The sequence below is a fragment of the Tachyglossus aculeatus genome, chromosome X2, assembly GCF_015852505.1.
Source record: "Tachyglossus aculeatus isolate mTacAcu1 chromosome X2, mTacAcu1.pri, whole genome shotgun sequence".
Taxonomy (NCBI): domain Eukaryota; kingdom Metazoa; phylum Chordata; class Mammalia; order Monotremata; family Tachyglossidae; genus Tachyglossus; species Tachyglossus aculeatus.
Genome location: NC_052100.1, coordinates 3,427,473 through 3,446,231, shown reverse-complemented (window position 1 = coordinate 3,446,231; position 18,759 = coordinate 3,427,473). Strand labels below are relative to the sequence as shown.

Below are 18,759 nucleotides of genomic sequence, written 5' to 3'. Positions count from 1 at the left end.
TTATTATTATTATTATTATTATTATTATTATTTATTATTATTATTATTATTATTATTATTATTATTACCCAGGTTCCCCCGTGGCTCCTTTCCCCCCCCAACTGCTCAGAACGGTGCTTTCCACATAGTAAGCGCTTAACAAATGCCATTATTATTATTATTATTACTACCCAGTTTCCCCCATGGCTCCTTCCCCCCCCCCACCCCCAGTGCTCAGAATGGTGCTTTGCATAGTAAGCGCAGAACAAATGTCATTATTATTATTATTATTATTATTACTTTGCACATAGTAAGTGCTTAACAAATGCCATCATGATTATTATTATTACCCAGGTTCCCCCGTGGCTCCTTTTCCCCCGCCAGCGCTCAGAACGGTGCTTTGCACATAGTAAGCGCTGAACAAATGTCATTATTATTATTATTATCATTACTTTCCACATAGTAAGTGCTTAACAAATGCCATTATTATTATTATTATTATTATTATTACCCAGGTTCCCCCGTGGCTCCTTTTCCCCCCCAGCACTCAGAACGGTGCCTTGCACATAGTAAGCTCTGAACAAATGCCATTATTATTATTATTATTATTATTATTATTACCATTATCATCATTATTACCCAGGTTTCCCCATGGCCCCTTCCCCCCACCCCTCCGCCAGCGCTCAGAACGGTGCTTTGCCCATAGTAAGCGCTGAACAAATGTCATTATTATTATTATTACTTTGCACATAGTAAGTGCTTAACAAATGCCATTATTATTATTATTATTATTATTATTATTATTATTATTACCCAGGTTCCCCCGTGGCTCCTTTCCCGATCCCCCACCCCCCACCCCCAGCGCTCAGAAGGGTGCTTTGCACATGGTAAGCACTGAACAAATGTCATTATTATTATTATTGTTATTACCCTGATTCCCCCTTGGCTCCTTTTCCCCCCGCAGTGCTCAGAACGGTGCTTTGAACATAGTAAGCGCTGAACAAATGTCATTATTATTATTACTATTATTATTGTTATTATTATTATTATTATTATTACTTTGCACATAGTAAGCACTGAACAAATGTCATTATTATTATTATTGTTATTACCCTGATTCCCCCTTGGCTCCTTTTCCCCCCCAGTGCTCAGAACGGTGCTTTGAACATAGTAAGCGCTGAACAAATGTCATTATTATTATTACTATTATTATTGTTATTATTATTATTATTATTATTACTTTGCACATAGTAAGCGCTTAGCAAATGCCATTATTATGATTATTATTATTACCCAGGTTCCCCCGTGGCTCCTTTTCCCCCCCAGCGCTCAGAAGGGTGCTTTGCACATAGTAAGCACTGAACAAATGCCATTATTATTATTATTATTATTATTATTATTATTATTATTATTACCCAGGTTCCCCCGTGGCTCCTTTTCCACCCCAGCACTCAGAACGGTGCTTTGCACATAGTAAGCGCTGAACAAATGTCATTCTTCTTATTATTATTATTACTTTGCACATAGTAAGTGCTTAACAAATGCCATTATTATTATTATTATTACCCAGGTTCCCCCGTGGCTCCCCCCCCACCCCAGCGCTCAGAACGGTGCTTTGCACATAGTAAGCGCTGAACAAATGCCATTATTATTATTATTATTATTATTATTATTATTATTATTATTATTATTATTACCCAGGTCCCCCGTGGCTCCTTTTCCCCCCCAGTGCTCAGAACGGTGCTTTGCACATAGTAAGTGCTTAACAAATGTCATTATTATTATTATTACTTTGCACATAGTAAGTGCTTAACAAATGCTATTATTATTATTATTATTATTATTATTATTATTATTATTATTATTATTATTACCCAGGTTCCCCCGTGGCTCCTTTTCCCCCCCAGTGCTCAGAACGGTGCTTTGCACATAGTAAGTGCTTAACAAATGTTATTATTATTATTATTATTATTACTTTGCACATAGTAAGTGCTTAACAAATGCCATCATCATCATCATCATCATTATTATTATTATTATTATTACCCAGGTTCCCCCGTGGCTCCTTTTCCCCCCCCAGCGCTCAGAACAGTGCTTTGCACATAGTAAGCGCTGAACAAATGCCATTATTATTATTATTATTACCCAAGTTCCCCCATGGCTCCTTTTTCCCCCCCGCCAGCGCTCAGAACGGTGCTTTGCACATAGTAAGCGCTGAACAAATGTCATTATTATTATTATTACTTTGCACATAGTAAGTGCTTAACAAATGCCATTATTATTATTATTATTATTATTATTATTATTATTATTACTACTACTTTGCACATAGTAAGTGCTTAACAAATGCCATCATTATTATTATTATTATTACCCAGGTTCCCCCGTGGCTCCTTTTCCCCCCCAGTGCTCAGAACAGTGCTTTGCACATAGTAAGCGCTGAACAAATGTCATTATTATTATTATTATTATTACTTTGCACATAGTAAGTGCTTAACAAATGCCATAATAATAATAATAATAATAATTATTATTATTATTGTTATTACCCAGGTTCCCCCGTGGCTCCTTCCCCCCCCCAGCGCTCCGAACAGTGTCTTGCACATAGTAAGCGCTTAACAAATGTCATTATTATTATTATTATTATTATTACTTTGCACATAGTAAGTGCTTAACAAATGCTATTATTATTATTATTATTATTATTATTATTACCCAGGTTCCCCCATGGCTCCATATCCCCCCCAGCGCTCAGAACGGTGCTTTGCACATAGTAAGCGCTGAACAAATATCATCATTATTATTATTATTATTACTTTGTACATAGTAAGTGCTTAGCAGATGCCATTATTGTTATTATTATTATTATTACCCAGGTTCCCCGTGGCTCCTTTTCCCCCCCAGCGTTCAGAACGGTGCTTTGCACATAGTAAGTGCTGAACAAATGCCATTATTATTATTATTATTGTTATTATTATTATTATTATTATTATTATTATTATTATTATCCAGGTTCCCCCGTGGTCCCTTTTCCCCCCCAAAAAATGGTACAGCTCCAGGCTCTTCCTCACCCAGTATAGTCTGGGAAGCGTCCAGGGGTGACTGGTTCTCCGGCGTGGGAGTCGCGGCTTGGCGATGGCCTTGATGGGGACCGTGGTTTGAAGGCCCGGGCCTGGACCCTGGCGTGGTGACTTGGGTGGTGGGAGCGGGCGACGAGGCTGTGGACAAACACCACGGGTCAGAAGGGAGATATTCATTTATTCACTCATTCCTATTTATTGAGCGCTTACTGTGTGCAGAGCACCGGACTAAGCGCTTGGGAAGACCGAGTTGGCAACGTCGAGAGACGGTCCCTGCCCAACGGCGGGCTCACAGTCTAGAAGGGGGAGACGGACAACAAAACAGATGAACAAAATAAAATAAATAGACTCAATACGTACAAATAAAATAAAGGAATAGAGTAATAAATCCGTACAAACATATATACATATATATATATGCATACATATATATATACTCATTGATATATAGATATATAGACTAAATATGTACAAATAAAATAGAGTAATAAATCCGTACAAACATATATACATATATATATATATACATATATATATATACTCATTGATATATAGATATATAGACTAAATATGTACAAATAAAATAGAGTAATAAATCCGTACAAACATATATATATATATATATGAGAAGCAGTGTGGCTCAGTGGAAAGAGTCCGGGCTTGAGAGACAGAGGTTGTGGGTTCTAATCCATATATAGACTAAATATGTACAAATAAAATAAAGAAATAGAGTAATAAATCCGTACAAATATATATATATATATATATATATATATATATATATATATGAGAAGCAGCGTGGCTCTTACATATACATATATATATATATATATATATATATATATATATATATATATATATATACTCATAGATATATATATGAGAAGCAGCGTGGCTCAGTGAAAAGAGCCCGGGCTTTGGAGTCAGAGGTCACGGGTTCAAACCCCGGCTCCGCCAATTGTCAGACTTTGGGCAAGTCACTTCACTTCTCGGGGCCTCAGTGACCTCATCTGTCAAATGGGGATGAAGACCGTGAGCCCCCCCATGGGACAACCTGATCACCTTGTCACCTCCGAAGTGCTTAGAACAGTGCTTGGCACATAGTAAGCGCTTAATAAATGCCATCATTATTATTATGTACAAAAAAAAAAGTAGAGTAATAAATACGTTCAAACATATATACAAGAAATACTGCTATTTCCTAGTAGCGGGAAGGTGCTGTAGGGAGGAGGGGGAGAGGAAGGAGGGGGCCCAGTCTGGGGAGATAGACGCAATGAGCCTAGATGGTCAAATCAATCAATCAATCAATCAATCAATCAATCGCATTTACTGAGCGCTTACTGTGTGCAGAGCACTGTACTAAGCGCTTGGGAAGTACAAGATGGCAACATATAGAGACAGTCCCTACCCAACAGTGGGCTCACAGTCTAGAAGGGGGAGACGGAAAGCTAAACCAAACGTACTAACAAAATTAAATAAATAGAATAGATATGTACAAGTAAAATAAATAAATAAATAAATAAATAAATAGAGTAATAAATATGTACAGACATATATACATATATACAGGTGCTGTGGGGAAGGGAAGGAAGGTAAGATGGGGGGCATGGAGAGGGGGACGAGGGGGAGAAAGGCTCCCAAAACGCTTCCATCCCCTGGAGCCGGGCCCAAGCGTGCGTGTTCCCGTTTTATCGTTGTGTCGTCCTCTCCCGAGCTCTTAGTACAGCGCTCTGCACACAGTAAGAGCTCGATAAATCCGACTGACCGACAAAAATGCAATTCACTGCAATTAAATTCAGAACCCGGGCGTACAAGGCTCTGCGTAAAATTGCCATTAGGTGTCCAGTACAGTTCTCTACGCTCAGTTGTGATGTTCAGTAGAGTGCTCTTCACTCCGCGGAAGCCCAGGTCAGTGCTGGTATTCAGGAAAGTCCTTTGCACCAACAGTATAATAATAATAATAATAATAATAATGATAATAATAATAATAATAATAATAATAATAATTCATTCATTCATTCAATTGTGTTTATTAAGCGCTTACTGTGTGCAGAGCACTGTACTAAGCGCTTGGGAAGTACAAGTTGGCAACATATAGAGACGGTCCCTACCCAATAACGGGCTCACAGTCTAGAAGGGGGAGACACTAAGTGCTTGGGAGAGTACAATATATCGGACACATTCTCTGCCCACAACAAACATATAATAATAATAATGGCATTTGTTAAGCGCTTACTATGTGCAAAGCACTGTTCTAAGCGCTGGGGGGGATTCAAGGTGATCAGTTTGTCCCACGTGGGCTCACAATCTTAATCCCCATTTTGCAGATGAGGTCACTGAGGCTCAGAGAAGTGAAGTGACTTGCCCAAGATCACCCAGCAGACATGTGGCAGAGCCGGGATTCGAACCCATGGCCTCTGACTCCCAAGCCCGGTATAGTGCTCTCTTCTGAGGTGGTGCTCAGTACGGTGCTCGGCACCTTGTATGGACCCGGCAAAGTGGTCTTCACTCAGTAGGTGTTCGGTGTAGTGCTCTGCATGCTCAGTAGATGCTCAATAAATTCTGATGATTTATGTAAGACCTATGATTCATTCATTCATTCAGTCGTATTTATTGAGCGCTTACTGTGTGCAGAGCACTGTACTAAGCGCTTGGGAAGTCCAAGTTGGCAACATATAGCGACGGTCCCTACCCAACAGTCTAGACGGGAAGCAACATAGCCTAGAGGACAGAGCCCAGGCCTGAGAGTTAGAAGAACCTGGGTTCTAATTCCGTCACTGCTGAGTGACCTCGGGCAAGTCACTTTACCTCTCTGGGCCTCAATTTCCCTCATCTGTAAAATGGGGATTGAGACCATGAGCCCCACATGGGACAACCTGATTACCCCAGCACTTAGTCCAGTGCTTGGCACATAGTAAGCGCTTAACAAATAATAATAATGATGGTATTTGTTAAGCGCTTACTGTGTGGAAAGCACCGGTCTAAGCGCTGAGACCGCAATTATGATTCTATGCGCAAAGCACTGATACCACGATTAGGATTGTGATTCTGATTGTGAGCATGATTATCATTATTGTGGTTATTATTGATTGTTGGTGGTTATTATTGATTGCTGGTAGTGCGATGATGATGATGATCGTTATTCTTGGCCTTCAGGAAGTTCAGCCACGATCTGGACGCCGGGATCGCGGAAACACTTACCTGAGAGGTTGTTGGCCGCGGAAACAGACGTGACGGTAGGAAGGGGACCTGAAGGGGCAGGAGAAAGAAACTGAGGTGGAAGCAGGGCAGAGGATTCCGGAAGGTCGACGCAGACCGCCCTCTCCACCAGTCACCCCCGAGGCCTGGCCGGGAGAGAGCCAGTAATAATAATAATGGCATTTATTAAGTGCTTACTATGTGCAAAGCACCATTCTAAGCGCTGGGGAGGATACAAGGTGATCAGGTTGTCCCACGGGGGGCTCCCAGTCTTCATTCCCCATTTCCCAGATGAGGTCACCGAGGCCCAGGGAAGTGACATGACTTTCCCAAAGTCCCACAGCTGACAAGCAGCAGAAGCAGCGTGGCTCAGTGGAGAGAGCCCGGGCTTTGGAGTCAGAGGTCGTGGGTTCAGAACCTGGCTCTGAAGGGAGAAGAAGGAGAAGGAGAAGAAGAAGAAGGAGGAGGAGGAGGAGGAGGAGAAGAAGGAGAAGAAGAAGAAGAAGAAGAAGAAGAAGGAGAAGAAGGAGAAGAAGGAGAAGAAGGGAGAAGGAGAAGAAGAAGAAGAAGAAGAAGAAGAGAGAAGAAGAAGAAGAAGGGAGAAGAAGGGAGAAGAAGAAGAAGAGGGAGAAGAAGGGAGAAGAACAAGAAGAGGGAGAAGAAGGGAGATGAAGAAGAAGAAGGAGAAGGAGAAGAAGGAGACGAAGGAGAAGATGAAGAAGAAGAAGAAGAAGAAGAAGAAGAAGAAGGGAGAAGGGAGAAGAAGAATTAGAAGAAGGAGAAGAAAGAAGGAAGAAGGAAGAAAAAGAAGGAAGAATTTGAAGAAGAAGAATTAGAAGAAGAAGAAGGAGGAGGAGGAGGAGAAGAAGAAGAAGAAGAAGAAGAAGAAGAAGAAGGAAGAAAAAGAAGAAGAAAGAAGGAAGAATTAGAAGAAGAAGAATTAGAAGAAGAAGAAGAAGAAGAAGAAGAAGAAGAAGAAGAAGAAGAAGAAGAATTAGAAGAAGAAAGAAGGAAGAAGAAGAAAGAAGGAAGAAGCAAGGAGAAGAAAGAGAGAATCTCTTCCAGGGCCTCGCTGAACTAATTTCAGCCTCCCCTTCCCCTCCTGCCTCCCACCTCCCAGCTGGGAGCCTCCCGCCACCCCCGAGGCCCCCATCCCACTGGGTTTACCGGTCTGTTTGCTGCTCGGAAAAGTTGAGGTGGCCGGTTCAGTGGTGTTTCCTGAAAAAAAAAAGTCACTGTTTTCCAACCATCTGTCTTGCTCCTGCTGCCCACCTGGCTCCCCCTCCCCACTAGCCGCCCCTTCCTGTCAGCACAGTCGAGAAGCCCTTATCTACACAATAACGCCTAGTTTGTGGGGATCTGGTGGAGGGACACAGGGCAGGGAGTCAGGACACCTGGGTTCGAATCCCTATTTCGCCCCTTGCCCGCTGTGCGGCCTCAGGCAAGGCGCTGCACTTCTCTGGGCCTCGGCTTTCTCATCTGTGAAATGGGAGCCTTCCCAGACTGAGCCCCTTCCTTCCTCTCCCCCTCGTCCCCCTCTCCATCCCCCCTGTCTTACCTCCTTCCCTTCCCCGCAGCACCTGTATAGATGTATATATATATTTGTACAGATTTATTACTCCATTTATTTATTTTACTTGTACATATCTACTCTATTTGATTTTGCTAGTATGATTTTGTTCTCTGTCTCCCCCCTTTTAGACTGTGAGCCCACTGTTGGGTAGGGACTGTCTCTATATGTTGCCAACTTGCACTTCCCAAGCGCTTAGTACAGTGCTCTGCACACAGTAAGCGCTCAATAAATACGATTGATTGATTGATTGACAGACCCCCTTCTCCCTCCCCGTTAGAATGTGAGCCAGACTGGGGGCGTCTGACCCGATCGGCTTATGTTCGCACCAGTGCTTAGCACAGAGTGAGATTTTCATCAGTATCCTTCTAATTATCATTGAGATCCATACTTTATTCATTCATTCATTCAATCGTATTTATTGAGCGCTTACTGTGTGCAGAGCACTGTACTAAGCGCTTGGGAAGTACAAGTTGGCAACATATAGAGACGGTCCCTACCCAACAGCGGGCTTTATCTCCCTCCTAACTTCCTAGGCAAACTCAGATGGATAATAATAATAATAATAATAATAATAATAATAATGATGGCATTTGTTAAGCGCTTACTATGTGCAAAGCACTGTTCTAAGTGCTGGGGAGGTTACAAGGTGATCAGGTTGTCCCACGGGGGGCTCACAGTCTTAATCCCCATTTTCCAGATGGGGGAACTGAGGCCCAGAGAAGTGAAATGACTTGCCCAAAGTCACCCAGCTGAAAAGTGGTGGAGCCAGGATTTGAACCCACGGCCTCTGACTCCAAAGCCCGGGCTCTTTCCACTGAGCCACGCTGCTTTGTATCCACCTCATCGCTTTGAATAGTGCCTGGCACATAATAATCAATCAATCAATCAATCAATCGTATTTATTGAGCGCTTACTATGTGCAGAGCACTGGACTAAGCGCTTGGGAAGTACAAATTGGCATCATATAGAGACAGTCCCTACCCAACAGTGGGCTCACAGTCTAAAAGGGGGAGACAGAGAACAGAACCAAACATACCAACAAAATAAAATAAGTAGGATAGAAATGTACAAGTAAAATAAATAAATAAATAAATAAATAGAGTAATAAATATGTACAACCATAGGTGCTTAACAAATACCATTGTTATTAGTATTATTATTATTATTGTTATTATTATATTAGTTGCCTCTTACCTGTCGGTTGGGAGGTGACGGTGGAAAGCGGATGTGCCTGGCTCAAGTCACCTGCAAGACAGAGCAAAGGAAAAGGAGCTCAGTCAGTCAATCATATTTATTGAGCGCTTACTGTGTGCAGAGCACTGTACTAAGCGCCTGGGAGAGTATCTTCTAGACTGTGAGCCCACTGTTGGGTAGGGACTGTCTCTATATGTTGCCAACTTGGACTTCCCAAGCGCTTAGTCCAGCGCTCTGCACACAGTAAGCGCTCAATAAATACGATTGAATGAATGTTGGGTCGGGACCGTCTCTCTATGTTGCCAACTTGGACTTCCCACGCGCTTAGTCCAGTGCTCTGCACACAGTAAGCGCTCAATAAATACGATTGAATGAATGTTGGGTCGGGACCGTCTCTATATGTTGCCAAATTGGACTTCCCACGCGCTTAGTACAGTGCTCTGCACACAGTAAGCGCTCAATAAATACGATTGAATGAATGTTGGGTCGGGGCCGTCTCTATATGTTGCCAACTTGGACTTCCCACGCGCTTAGTACAGCGCTCTGCACACAGTAAGCGCTCAATAAATACAACTGAACGAATGTTGGGTCGGGGCCGTCTCTATATTTTGCCAACTTGGACTTCCCACGCGCTTAGTCCAGTGCTCTGCACACAGTAAGCGCTCAATAAATACGATTGAATGAATGTTGGGTCGGGACCGTCTCTCTATGTTGCCAACTTGGACTTCCCACGCGCTTAGTCCAGCGCTCTGCACACAGTAAGCGCTCAATAAATACGATTGATTGATTGATTGATCAGTTATCTCATTTAGCTGCCCACCATCTAGGAGAGACAGGAACCATTCTCTTCATTTTACCACCGAGTCACTGAGGCCCAGGGTGGTGAAGAAACAGCATGGCCTACTAGAAAATTAGACCCAGAGTCTAATACTGGCTCCGCCGCTTACCTGCTGTATGACCCTGGACAAGTCACTTCACTTCTCTGGGCCTCACTCCCTTCAGCTGCAAAATGGGGGTTCAACACCCGTTCTCCCTCTAATTTAGGGTGTGAGCCCCAGCGTTTTCTGTCAAATGCTGTCAAATGGGGGTTAAGACCGGGCCTCATGTGGCGCAGAGACCACGTCCAATCTGATTAGCTCACGCAGAGCTTAGTACAGTGCCCGGTACATAGTAAATGCTTAGCAAATACCGTGAAAAAAAACCCCCCAAAAACCCACGTCATGGCTTCTCCCGCTAGAGATGTTTTCCTGATCGGGAAATCAATCAATCGTATTTATTGAGCGCTTACTGTGTGCAGAGCGCTGTACTAAGCGCGTGGGAGGTCCAAGTTGGCAACTTGGCAAATTGGGAAAATTGGGATAGTTGGCAAATTGGGAAATCTTCCAGCTGGGAACAATGCTAAAGGGAGAGGGGGAAGAGTGAGCTGGGAACACCAGCAATTAATAATAAAAATAAACACGTCGTCCTCGCCGGGCCTCGTTCCCGGGCCGGGGATGAGAGGAGCGGGGCACCACCGCCCCGTCCGCCCGACTCTGAGCCCGGGGTTTGCCTCTGCTGCTTTTACCGGCTGCCAGCCCAGAAAATGAGATCAATCAATCAATCAATCAATCATATTTATTGAGCGCTTACTGTGTGCAGAGCACTGGACTAAGCGCTTGGGAAGTCCAAGTTGGCAACATCTAGAGACGGTCACCACCCAACAGTGGGCTCACAGTCGAGAAGGGGGAGACAGAGAACAAAACCAAACATATTAACAAAATAAAATAAATAGAATAGATATGTACAAGTAAAATAGAGTAATAAATATGTACAAACATATATACAGGAAGGGAGAAGGGAGGCGAGGTGATGGACAGCCTTGAAGCCGAGGGGCCGAGGATGAGGATGGCTGTCCATCACCTCGCCCCCTTCTACCTCACCTCCCTTCTCTCCTTCTCCAGCCCAGCCCGCACCCTCCGCTCCTCTGCCGCTCACCTCCTCACTGTGCCTCGTTCTCGCCTGTCCCGCCATCGACCCCCGGCCCACGTCATCCCCCGGGCCTGGAATGCCCCCAATCCCTCTGCCCACCCGCCAAGCCAGCTCTCTTCCTCCCTTCAAGGCCCTGCTGAGAGCTCACCTCCTCCAGGAGGCCTTCCCAGACTGAGCCCCTTCCTTCCTCTCCCCCTCGTCCCCCTCTCCATCCCCCCCATCTTACCTCCTTCCCTTCCCCACAGCACCTGTATATATGTATATATGTTTGTACAGATTTATTACTCTATTTATTTATTTTACTTGTACATATCTATTCTATTTATTTTATTTTGTTAGTATGTTTGGTTTTGTTCTCTGTCTCCCCCTTTTAGAGCCCACTGTTGGGTAGGGACTGTCTCTATATGTTGCCAATTTGTACTTTCCAAGCGCTTAGTACAGTGCTCTGCACATAGTAAGCGCTCAATAAATACGATTGATGATGATGATGATGATCTAGCTTTACTCCGTTTATTCTGATGACTTGACACCCGTCCACATGTTTTATTTTGTTGTCCGTCTCCCCCTTCTAGACTGTGAGCCCGCTGTCGGGTAGGGACCGTCTCTGTATGTTGCCGACTTATGCTTCCCAAGCGCTTGGTACAGTGCCCTGCACCCAGTAAGCGCTCAATAAATACGACTGAATGAACGAATGAAGGGGGCTCTGCCTCTCAGGACAGCAGAGGTGGATTGTACTTCCCAAGCACTTAGTACAGTGCTCTGCACACAGTAAGCGCTCAATAAATACGATTGATGATGATTGATGATTAGATTAAATTAGACTAGTTTAGAGAAGCAGCGTGGCCTCGTGGAAAGCACCCAGGCCTGGGAATCAGGGGACGTGGGTTCTAATCCCAACTCTTCCACTGGCAAGTCGCTTCACTTCCCCGTGCCTCAGTTTCCTCATCTGTAAAATGGGGATCCAATACCTGTTTTTTCCCCCCCCACCCCCATGACTCTGTGCCTCATGTGTCCAGCCTGATTATCCTGTCTCTCCCCCGGTGTTTAGTACAGTCCTTAGCATTTAATAACCAATCAATCAATCAACCGTATTTATTGAGCGCTTACTGTGTGCAGAGCACTGTACTAAGCGCTTGGGAAGCACCAATACCAATGCCACAATAGTTATCATTACTGGATTTTAAGCTCACAATGAGGGAACGTCCCCGTTGCTCCTTGCCCTTTCTTTCATTCATTCATTCAATCGCATTTATTGAGCGCTTACTGCGCGCAGGGCACTGTACTAGGCGCTTGGGAGGTACCGGTTGGCAACACATAGAGACGGCCCCTACCCAACAGCGGGCTCACGGCCTAGAAGGCGGTGACCAGTTTTCTAGAAGATTTTCCCGACCGCTTAGTCCAGGGCCACGCCGGGACGCGCTCGGGAAATGCCGTGACTGCTTCTGCTGGGAAATGGAGTTTCAGAGAGGTGAAGTGACTCACCCAAGGTCACCCAGCAGACTCCAGGTCCGAGCACTGTCCTGTCGGTGGCGAGTTGATCAATCAATCAATCAATCAATCAATCTGTGTGCAGAGCACTGTACTAAGCGCTTGGGAAGTCCAAGTTGGCAACATATAGAGACGGTCCCGACCCAACAGTGGGTTCACAGCGGGATCCAGAGCCGATCCCTCCTCAGCGCTCCTGACCCCCGAACCCCGGCAGTTATCCCTGAATCGATCAATCGTATTTATTGAGCGCTTACTGTGTGCAGAGCACTGTACTAAGCGCTTGGGAAGTCCAAGTTGGCAACATATAGAGACGGTCCCGACCCAACAGTGGGTTCACAGAGGGATCCAGAGCCGATCCCTCCTCAGCGCTCCTGACCCCCGAACCCCAGCAGTTATCCCTGAATCGATCAATCGTATTTATTGAGCGCTTACTGTGTGCAGAGCACTGTACTAAGCGCTTGGGAAGTCCAAGTTGGCAACATATAGAGACGGTCCCTACCCAACAGTGGGTTCCCAGTGGGATCCAGAGCCGGTCCCTCCTCAGCGCTCCTGACCCCCGAACCCCGGCAGTTATCCCTGAATCGATCAATCGTATTTATTGAGTGCTTACTGTGTGCAGAGCACTGTACTAAGCGCTTGGGAAGTCCAAGTTGGCAACATATAGAGACGGTCCCTACCCAACAGTGGGTTCACAGAGGGATCCAGAGCCGATCCCTCCTCAGCGCTCCTGATCCCGAACCCTGGCAGTTATCCCTAAATCAACCAATCATATTTATTGAGCGCTCACTGTGTGCAGAGCACTGTACTAAGCGCTAATCCCTGAAGCCCGTCCCTTCCCTCCAGCTCCAGGAGGAGATAAACCCGCCGGCGGCCAGCCCATCCCTGGCATCCCGAAGGAGTCTGGGAATGATCCTTACCCCGAAGCAGGACGTGGCAGAAGATCCAGAGGCCCAGGGGAATTCCGACCATCCTCATTGTGGTCCAGATCCGTGCCCGGCCGGCTCCTCGGAGAATCTGCCCGGCCCTGGGAAGGAGGGAGGGAGAGAGGAGGGTTGGGCCTGGAAACTGGTTCTTTGGGAGTTTCCTGTGGAAGAATAGAAGGAAACAGACAGAATTCACAGGGGATCCGGCTTGGGAGGCCGAGCCCGCCCGGGGCAGGCCGCGGGGAGGATGTGAAATATCCAGGGGAGGAAGGGCAGGAATGGGATTCAACCCACATAATTCACTTGTAGCTACCCCAGCACTTAGAACAGTGTTTGACACATTGTAAGCGCTGTTACTCTATTTATTTTACTTGTACATATCCGTTCTACTTATTTTATTTTGGGAATCTGTTTGATTTTGTTCTCCGTCTCCCCCTTCTAGACCGTGAGCCCGCTGTCGGGTAGGGACCGTCTCTAGATGTTGCCAACTTGGACTTCCCAATCGCTTAGTACGGTGCTCTGCACACAGTAAGCGCTCAATAAATATGATTGATTGATTGATTGATTAACAAATATCGTTACAAAAAAAAAAAACAGAGTTGGGGGAAACTGGGCACGTTCTCACCCAGACCAGGGATTGTACTGGAGGGAATGAGTGGCTGGGGAGTGAACTACTGGCCTCCCCTCTTATCCCCATTATTATTAGGGAAGCTCAGTGGAAAGAGCACGGGCTTCCAGCTCCGCCAACTGTCAGCTGTGTGACTTTGGGCAAGTCACTTCGCTTCTCTGGGCCTCAGTTACCTCATCTGTAAAATGGGGATGAAGACTGGGAGCCCCCCGTGGGACAACCTGATCACCTTGTAACCTCCCCAGCGCTTAGAACGGTGCTTTGCACATAGTAAGCGCTTAACAAATGTCATCATCATTATTATTATTAGTGGAGGAAGAGGTGGAGGATGCAGTCCAGAGGCAGGGGGATGGATGTGATGACCCGTGGACATTATGAGATGCCCAGATGCGAGCTTGGATTTGGCTGCCCACAGAAAAGGAAGGGATGCGCAGAGGGGAGTGATTGTTCCCGGAACCCAGATGTTGACCGTGAGGATTAATCTCCAGATTAAGGATTTTGCTTCTTCCTGAATCGAGTACGAATTTCTGATCGTCTTTAAGCCCAGAACGTCCCCAGCCCTGCCGGACGAAGCATCCAGCACCAACGAAGCAGAGGCCGAGAAGAAGACCTTGCCTGGACCCCCGCCTCTCCTCCGAGATCTCACCCGCCCCTCACGGCCCGCAGGTAAGAGGGAAGGAGATATAATCATTGTGGTGCTTGTTAAGCGCTTACTATGTGCCCGGGACTGTGCTAAGCGCTGGGGCGGTTGCAAGAAAATCAGACTGGACACTGTCCCTGTCCCACGTTGGGCTCACAGTCTCAATCCTCATTTTCCAGATGAGGGAACTGAGGCACAGAGAGCTGAAGTGACTTGCCCAAGGTCACACCGCAGACGAGCCGGGATTAGAACCCACGACCTTCAATCAATCAATCGTATTTATTAAGTGCTTACTGTGTGCAGAACACTGTACTAAGCGCTTGGGAAGTCCAAGTTGGCAACATCTAGAGACAGTCCCTATCTGACAGCGGGCTCACAGTCTAGTAGGGGGAGACAGAGAACAAAACAATAATAATAATAAAACGGCATTTATTAAGTGCTTGCTATGTGCAAAGCACTGTTCTAAGCGCTGGGGAGTTTACAAGATGATCAGGTTGTCCCACATGGGGCTCACAGTCTTCATCCCCATTTTCCAGATGAGGGAACTGAGGCACAGAGAAGTTTGCCAACTTCTCAAGCACTTAGTCCAGTGCTCTGCACACAGTAAGCGCTCAATAAATACGATTGATCGATTGAGTGATCTCCTCCCCCACCCAACCCCCGGGGCCACAGGGGGTGGCGTTGAATCAATTAACTAATTATGATATGTGTTAAGTGCTTACTATGTGCCAGGCACTGTATAAAGCACTAGGGCGAACACAAACAAATCGGGCTGGACATGGTCCCTGTCGCACGTGGGGCTCATGGTCTCAATCCCCATTTTCCAGATGAGGTAACTGAGGCCCAGGGAATAATAATAATAATAATTTTGGTGTTTGTTAAGTGCTTACTATGTGCAAAGCACTGTTCCAAGCGCTGGGGAGGATACAAGGTGATCAGGTTGTCCCACAGGGGCTCACAGTCTTAATCCCCATTTTACAGATGAGGGAACTGAGGCCCAGAGAAGTGAAGTGACTTGCCCAAGGTCACCCAGCAGGCAAATGGCAGAGCTGGGATTAGAACCCCGGACCGTCTGACTCTAGGAATCCAGGGAGCAGAGCAGGAATTTCCTTGGAGTCAGACACCCTGGGTTCCAATCCCGACTCTGCCACTTATCTGCTGAGGGACCTTGGGCAATAATAATAATAATGATGGCATTTATTAAGCGCTTACTACGTGCAAAGCACTGTTCTAAGCACTGGGGAGGTGACAGGGTGATCAGGTTGCCCCACGGGGGGCTCACAGTCTTCATCCCCATTTTACAGATGAGGGAACTGAGGCCCAGAGAAGTGAAGTGAATTGCCCAAAGTCACACAGCTGACAATTAGCAGAGCGGGGATTTGAACCCGTGACCTCTGACTCCAAAGCCCGTGCTCTCTCCGCTGAGCCACGCTGCTTCTCTAAAACACTGTTCTGAGCGCTGGGGAGGATACAAGGTGATCAGGTTGCCCCACATGGGGCTCACAGTCTTCATCCCCATTTTCCAGATGAGGTAACTGAGGCCCAGAGAAGTGAAGTGACTTGCCCAAAGTCACACAGCTGACAATTGGCAGAGTGGGGATTTGAACCCGTGACCTCTGACTCCAAAGCCCGGGCTCTTTCCGCTGAGCCATGCTGCTTCTCTAAAACACTGTTCTGAGTGTTGGGGAGGATACAAGGTGATCAGGTTGTCCCACATGGGGCTCACAGTCTTAATCCCCATTTTCCAGATGAGGTAACTGAGGCCCAGAGAAGTTAAGGACTTGCCCAAAGGCACACAGCTGACAAGCGGTGGAGCTGGGATTTGAACCCATGACTTCTGACTCCCAAGCCCGGGCTCTTTCCACTGAGCCACAAAATCACTTCTCTGGGCCTCAGTTCCCTCGTCTGTGAAATGGGGATGAGAGCCCAGGCCGTGGGAGTCAGAAGGACCTGGGTTCTAATCCCAGCTCTGCCTCTTGTCCGCCGTGTAACCTTGGGCAAATCACTTCCCTTTTCTGGGCCTCCGTTCCCCCGTCTGTAAAATGGGGATTGAGACCGTGAGCCCCACGTGGGACAACCTGATCACCCGGTAGCCACCGCAGCGCTTAGTGCAGTGCCTGCGCTTCCCGAATCGATCGATCGGATTTATTGAGCGCTCACTGTGTGCAGAGCACTGGACTAAGCGCTTGGGAAGTACAAGTTGGCAACATAGAGAGACGGTCCCTACCCAACAGTGGGCTCACAAATGCCATCATTATTAAGAAAAGGAGCCAGAGGAAAAGAGAGGGAATCTGGGAATGTCACAAAGAGCCCATGCATCAGGCCAAGGAAAAGCAAACCCGGGGTGGCCCGGGCTGGGAGGGGAGGGCGGCTGTGCGGAAGAGAAAGCGCGGGAGAGGGTGACTCTGGGTGTGTGTGTGTGTGTGTGTGTGTGTGTGTGTGTTTATGACCACAGCGGGCATGCGTGTGTGTCTGTGTGCAGAAGGTGTGTGTGTGTCTAAGAGGCAGGACGTGGCATCTCCTGGCTAGGAGAGGGACAGGTCTCACCGCCTTCCCTGACCCCGCGGGAGCCCCCGCAAACCCAGCCCAGGAAATGAAGGTAGGTTCTGGGTTCCTCCTCTGCCATGGGGCACTCAGGCCCCCTTCCCGCCCTCCCCTAACCCTGGCTAGCCGGCTCCGGCAGGGCAGACAGGATGTTCGGGGGCTTGGCTGGTTGGGGTCCGGGGAAAAGGAGGCCGGGATTCAAGGGGGTGGCTAGTTAGGATGGGGGGAGGAGGAGGGCAGGAGGAGCAGGGGGGTGGCTGGTTAGGATGGCGGGGAGAAGGAGGACAGGATGAGTAAGGGGGTGGCTAGTTAGAGTGTGGGGGAGAAGGAGGCCAGGATGAGTAAGGGGGTGGTTAGTTAGAGTGGGGGGAGAAGGAGGCCAGGAGACTCAGGGGGATGGCTAGTTAGGATGGGGGGAGAAGGAGGCCAGAAGGAGCAGGGGGGTGGCTAGTTAGAATAGGGGGAGAAGGAGGCCAGGAGGCTCAGGGGGATGGCTAGTTAGGATGGTGGGGGGGGAGAAGGAGGCCAGGATGAGTAAGGGGGTGCCTAGTTAGACTGGGGGGAGAAGGAGGCCAGGAGACTCAGGGGGGTGGCTATTTAGGATGGGGGGGAGAAGGAGGCCAGAAGGAGCAGGGGGGTGGCTAGTTAGAATAGGGGGAGAAGGAGGCCAGGAGGCTCAGGGGGGTGGCTAGTTAGGATGGTGGGGGGGAGAAGGAGGCCAGGATGAGTCAGGGGGTGGCTAGTTAGACTGGGGGGAGAAGGAGGCCAGGAGACTCAGGGGGGTGGCTATTTAGAATGGGGGGAGGAGGCCAGAAGGAGCAGGGGGGTGGCTAGTTAGGATGGGGGGAGAAGGAGGCCAGGAGGCTTAGGGGGGTGGCTAGTTAGAGTGGGGGGAGAAGGAGGCCAGAAGACTCAGGGGGGGTGGCTATTTAGGATGGGGGGAGAAGGAGGCCAGAAGGAGCAGGGGGGTGGCTAGTTAGGATGGGGGGCGAAGGAGTCCAGGAGGCTTAGGGGGATAGCTAGTTAGGATAGGGGGAGAAGGAGGCCAGGAGGCTCAGGGAGGTGGCTAATTAAGATGGGGGGGAGAAGGAGGCCAGGATGAGTAAGGGGGTGGCTAGTTAGAGTGGGGGGAGAAGGAGGCCAGGAGGCTCCGGGGGGTGGCTAATTAGGATGGGGGGAGAAGGAGGCCAGGAGGCTCCGGGGGGTGGCTAATTAGAATGGGGGGGAGAAGGAGGCCAGGATGAGTAAGGGGGGTGGCTAGTTAGAGTGGGGGGAGAAGGAGGCCAGGAGACTCAGGGGGGTGGCTATTTAGGATGGGGGGGGAGAAGGAGGCCAGGAGGTTCAGAGGGTTGGCTAGTTAGGATGGGGGGAAAAGGAGGCCAGGAGGATCGGGGGGGTGGGGGTGTGGCTAGTTAGGATGGGGGTGGTGGAGAAGGGGGCCAGGACGTTCAGAGGGGTGGCTAGTTAGGATGGGGGGAGAAGGAGACCAGGAGGATTGGGGGGTGGCTAGTTAGGATGAGAGGGAGAAGGAGGCCAGGATGAGT

At 47.7% G+C, this 18,759-nt stretch overlaps 1 protein-coding gene across 1 annotated transcript in view; it reads right to left on the bottom strand.

Moving 5' to 3' along the window:
• The window catches only part of ECSCR (endothelial cell surface expressed chemotaxis and apoptosis regulator), a 28,942-nt gene extending 15,487 nt beyond the window's left edge, over positions 1 to 13,455 (bottom strand). The window contains exons 1-5 of the mRNA XM_038771483.1: positions 13,398 to 13,455; positions 9,025 to 9,075; positions 7,425 to 7,475; positions 6,261 to 6,308; positions 3,051 to 3,197 (exon numbers count right to left, since the gene is read on the bottom strand). Of these exons, the coding sequence (XP_038627411.1) occupies positions 3,051 to 3,197; positions 6,261 to 6,308; positions 7,425 to 7,475; positions 9,025 to 9,075; positions 13,398 to 13,455 (355 nt within the window). The remainder of the gene's footprint in view (positions 1 to 3,050; positions 3,198 to 6,260; positions 6,309 to 7,424; positions 7,476 to 9,024; positions 9,076 to 13,397) is intronic.
• Between the last annotated feature and the right edge of the window lie 5,304 nt (positions 13,456 to 18,759).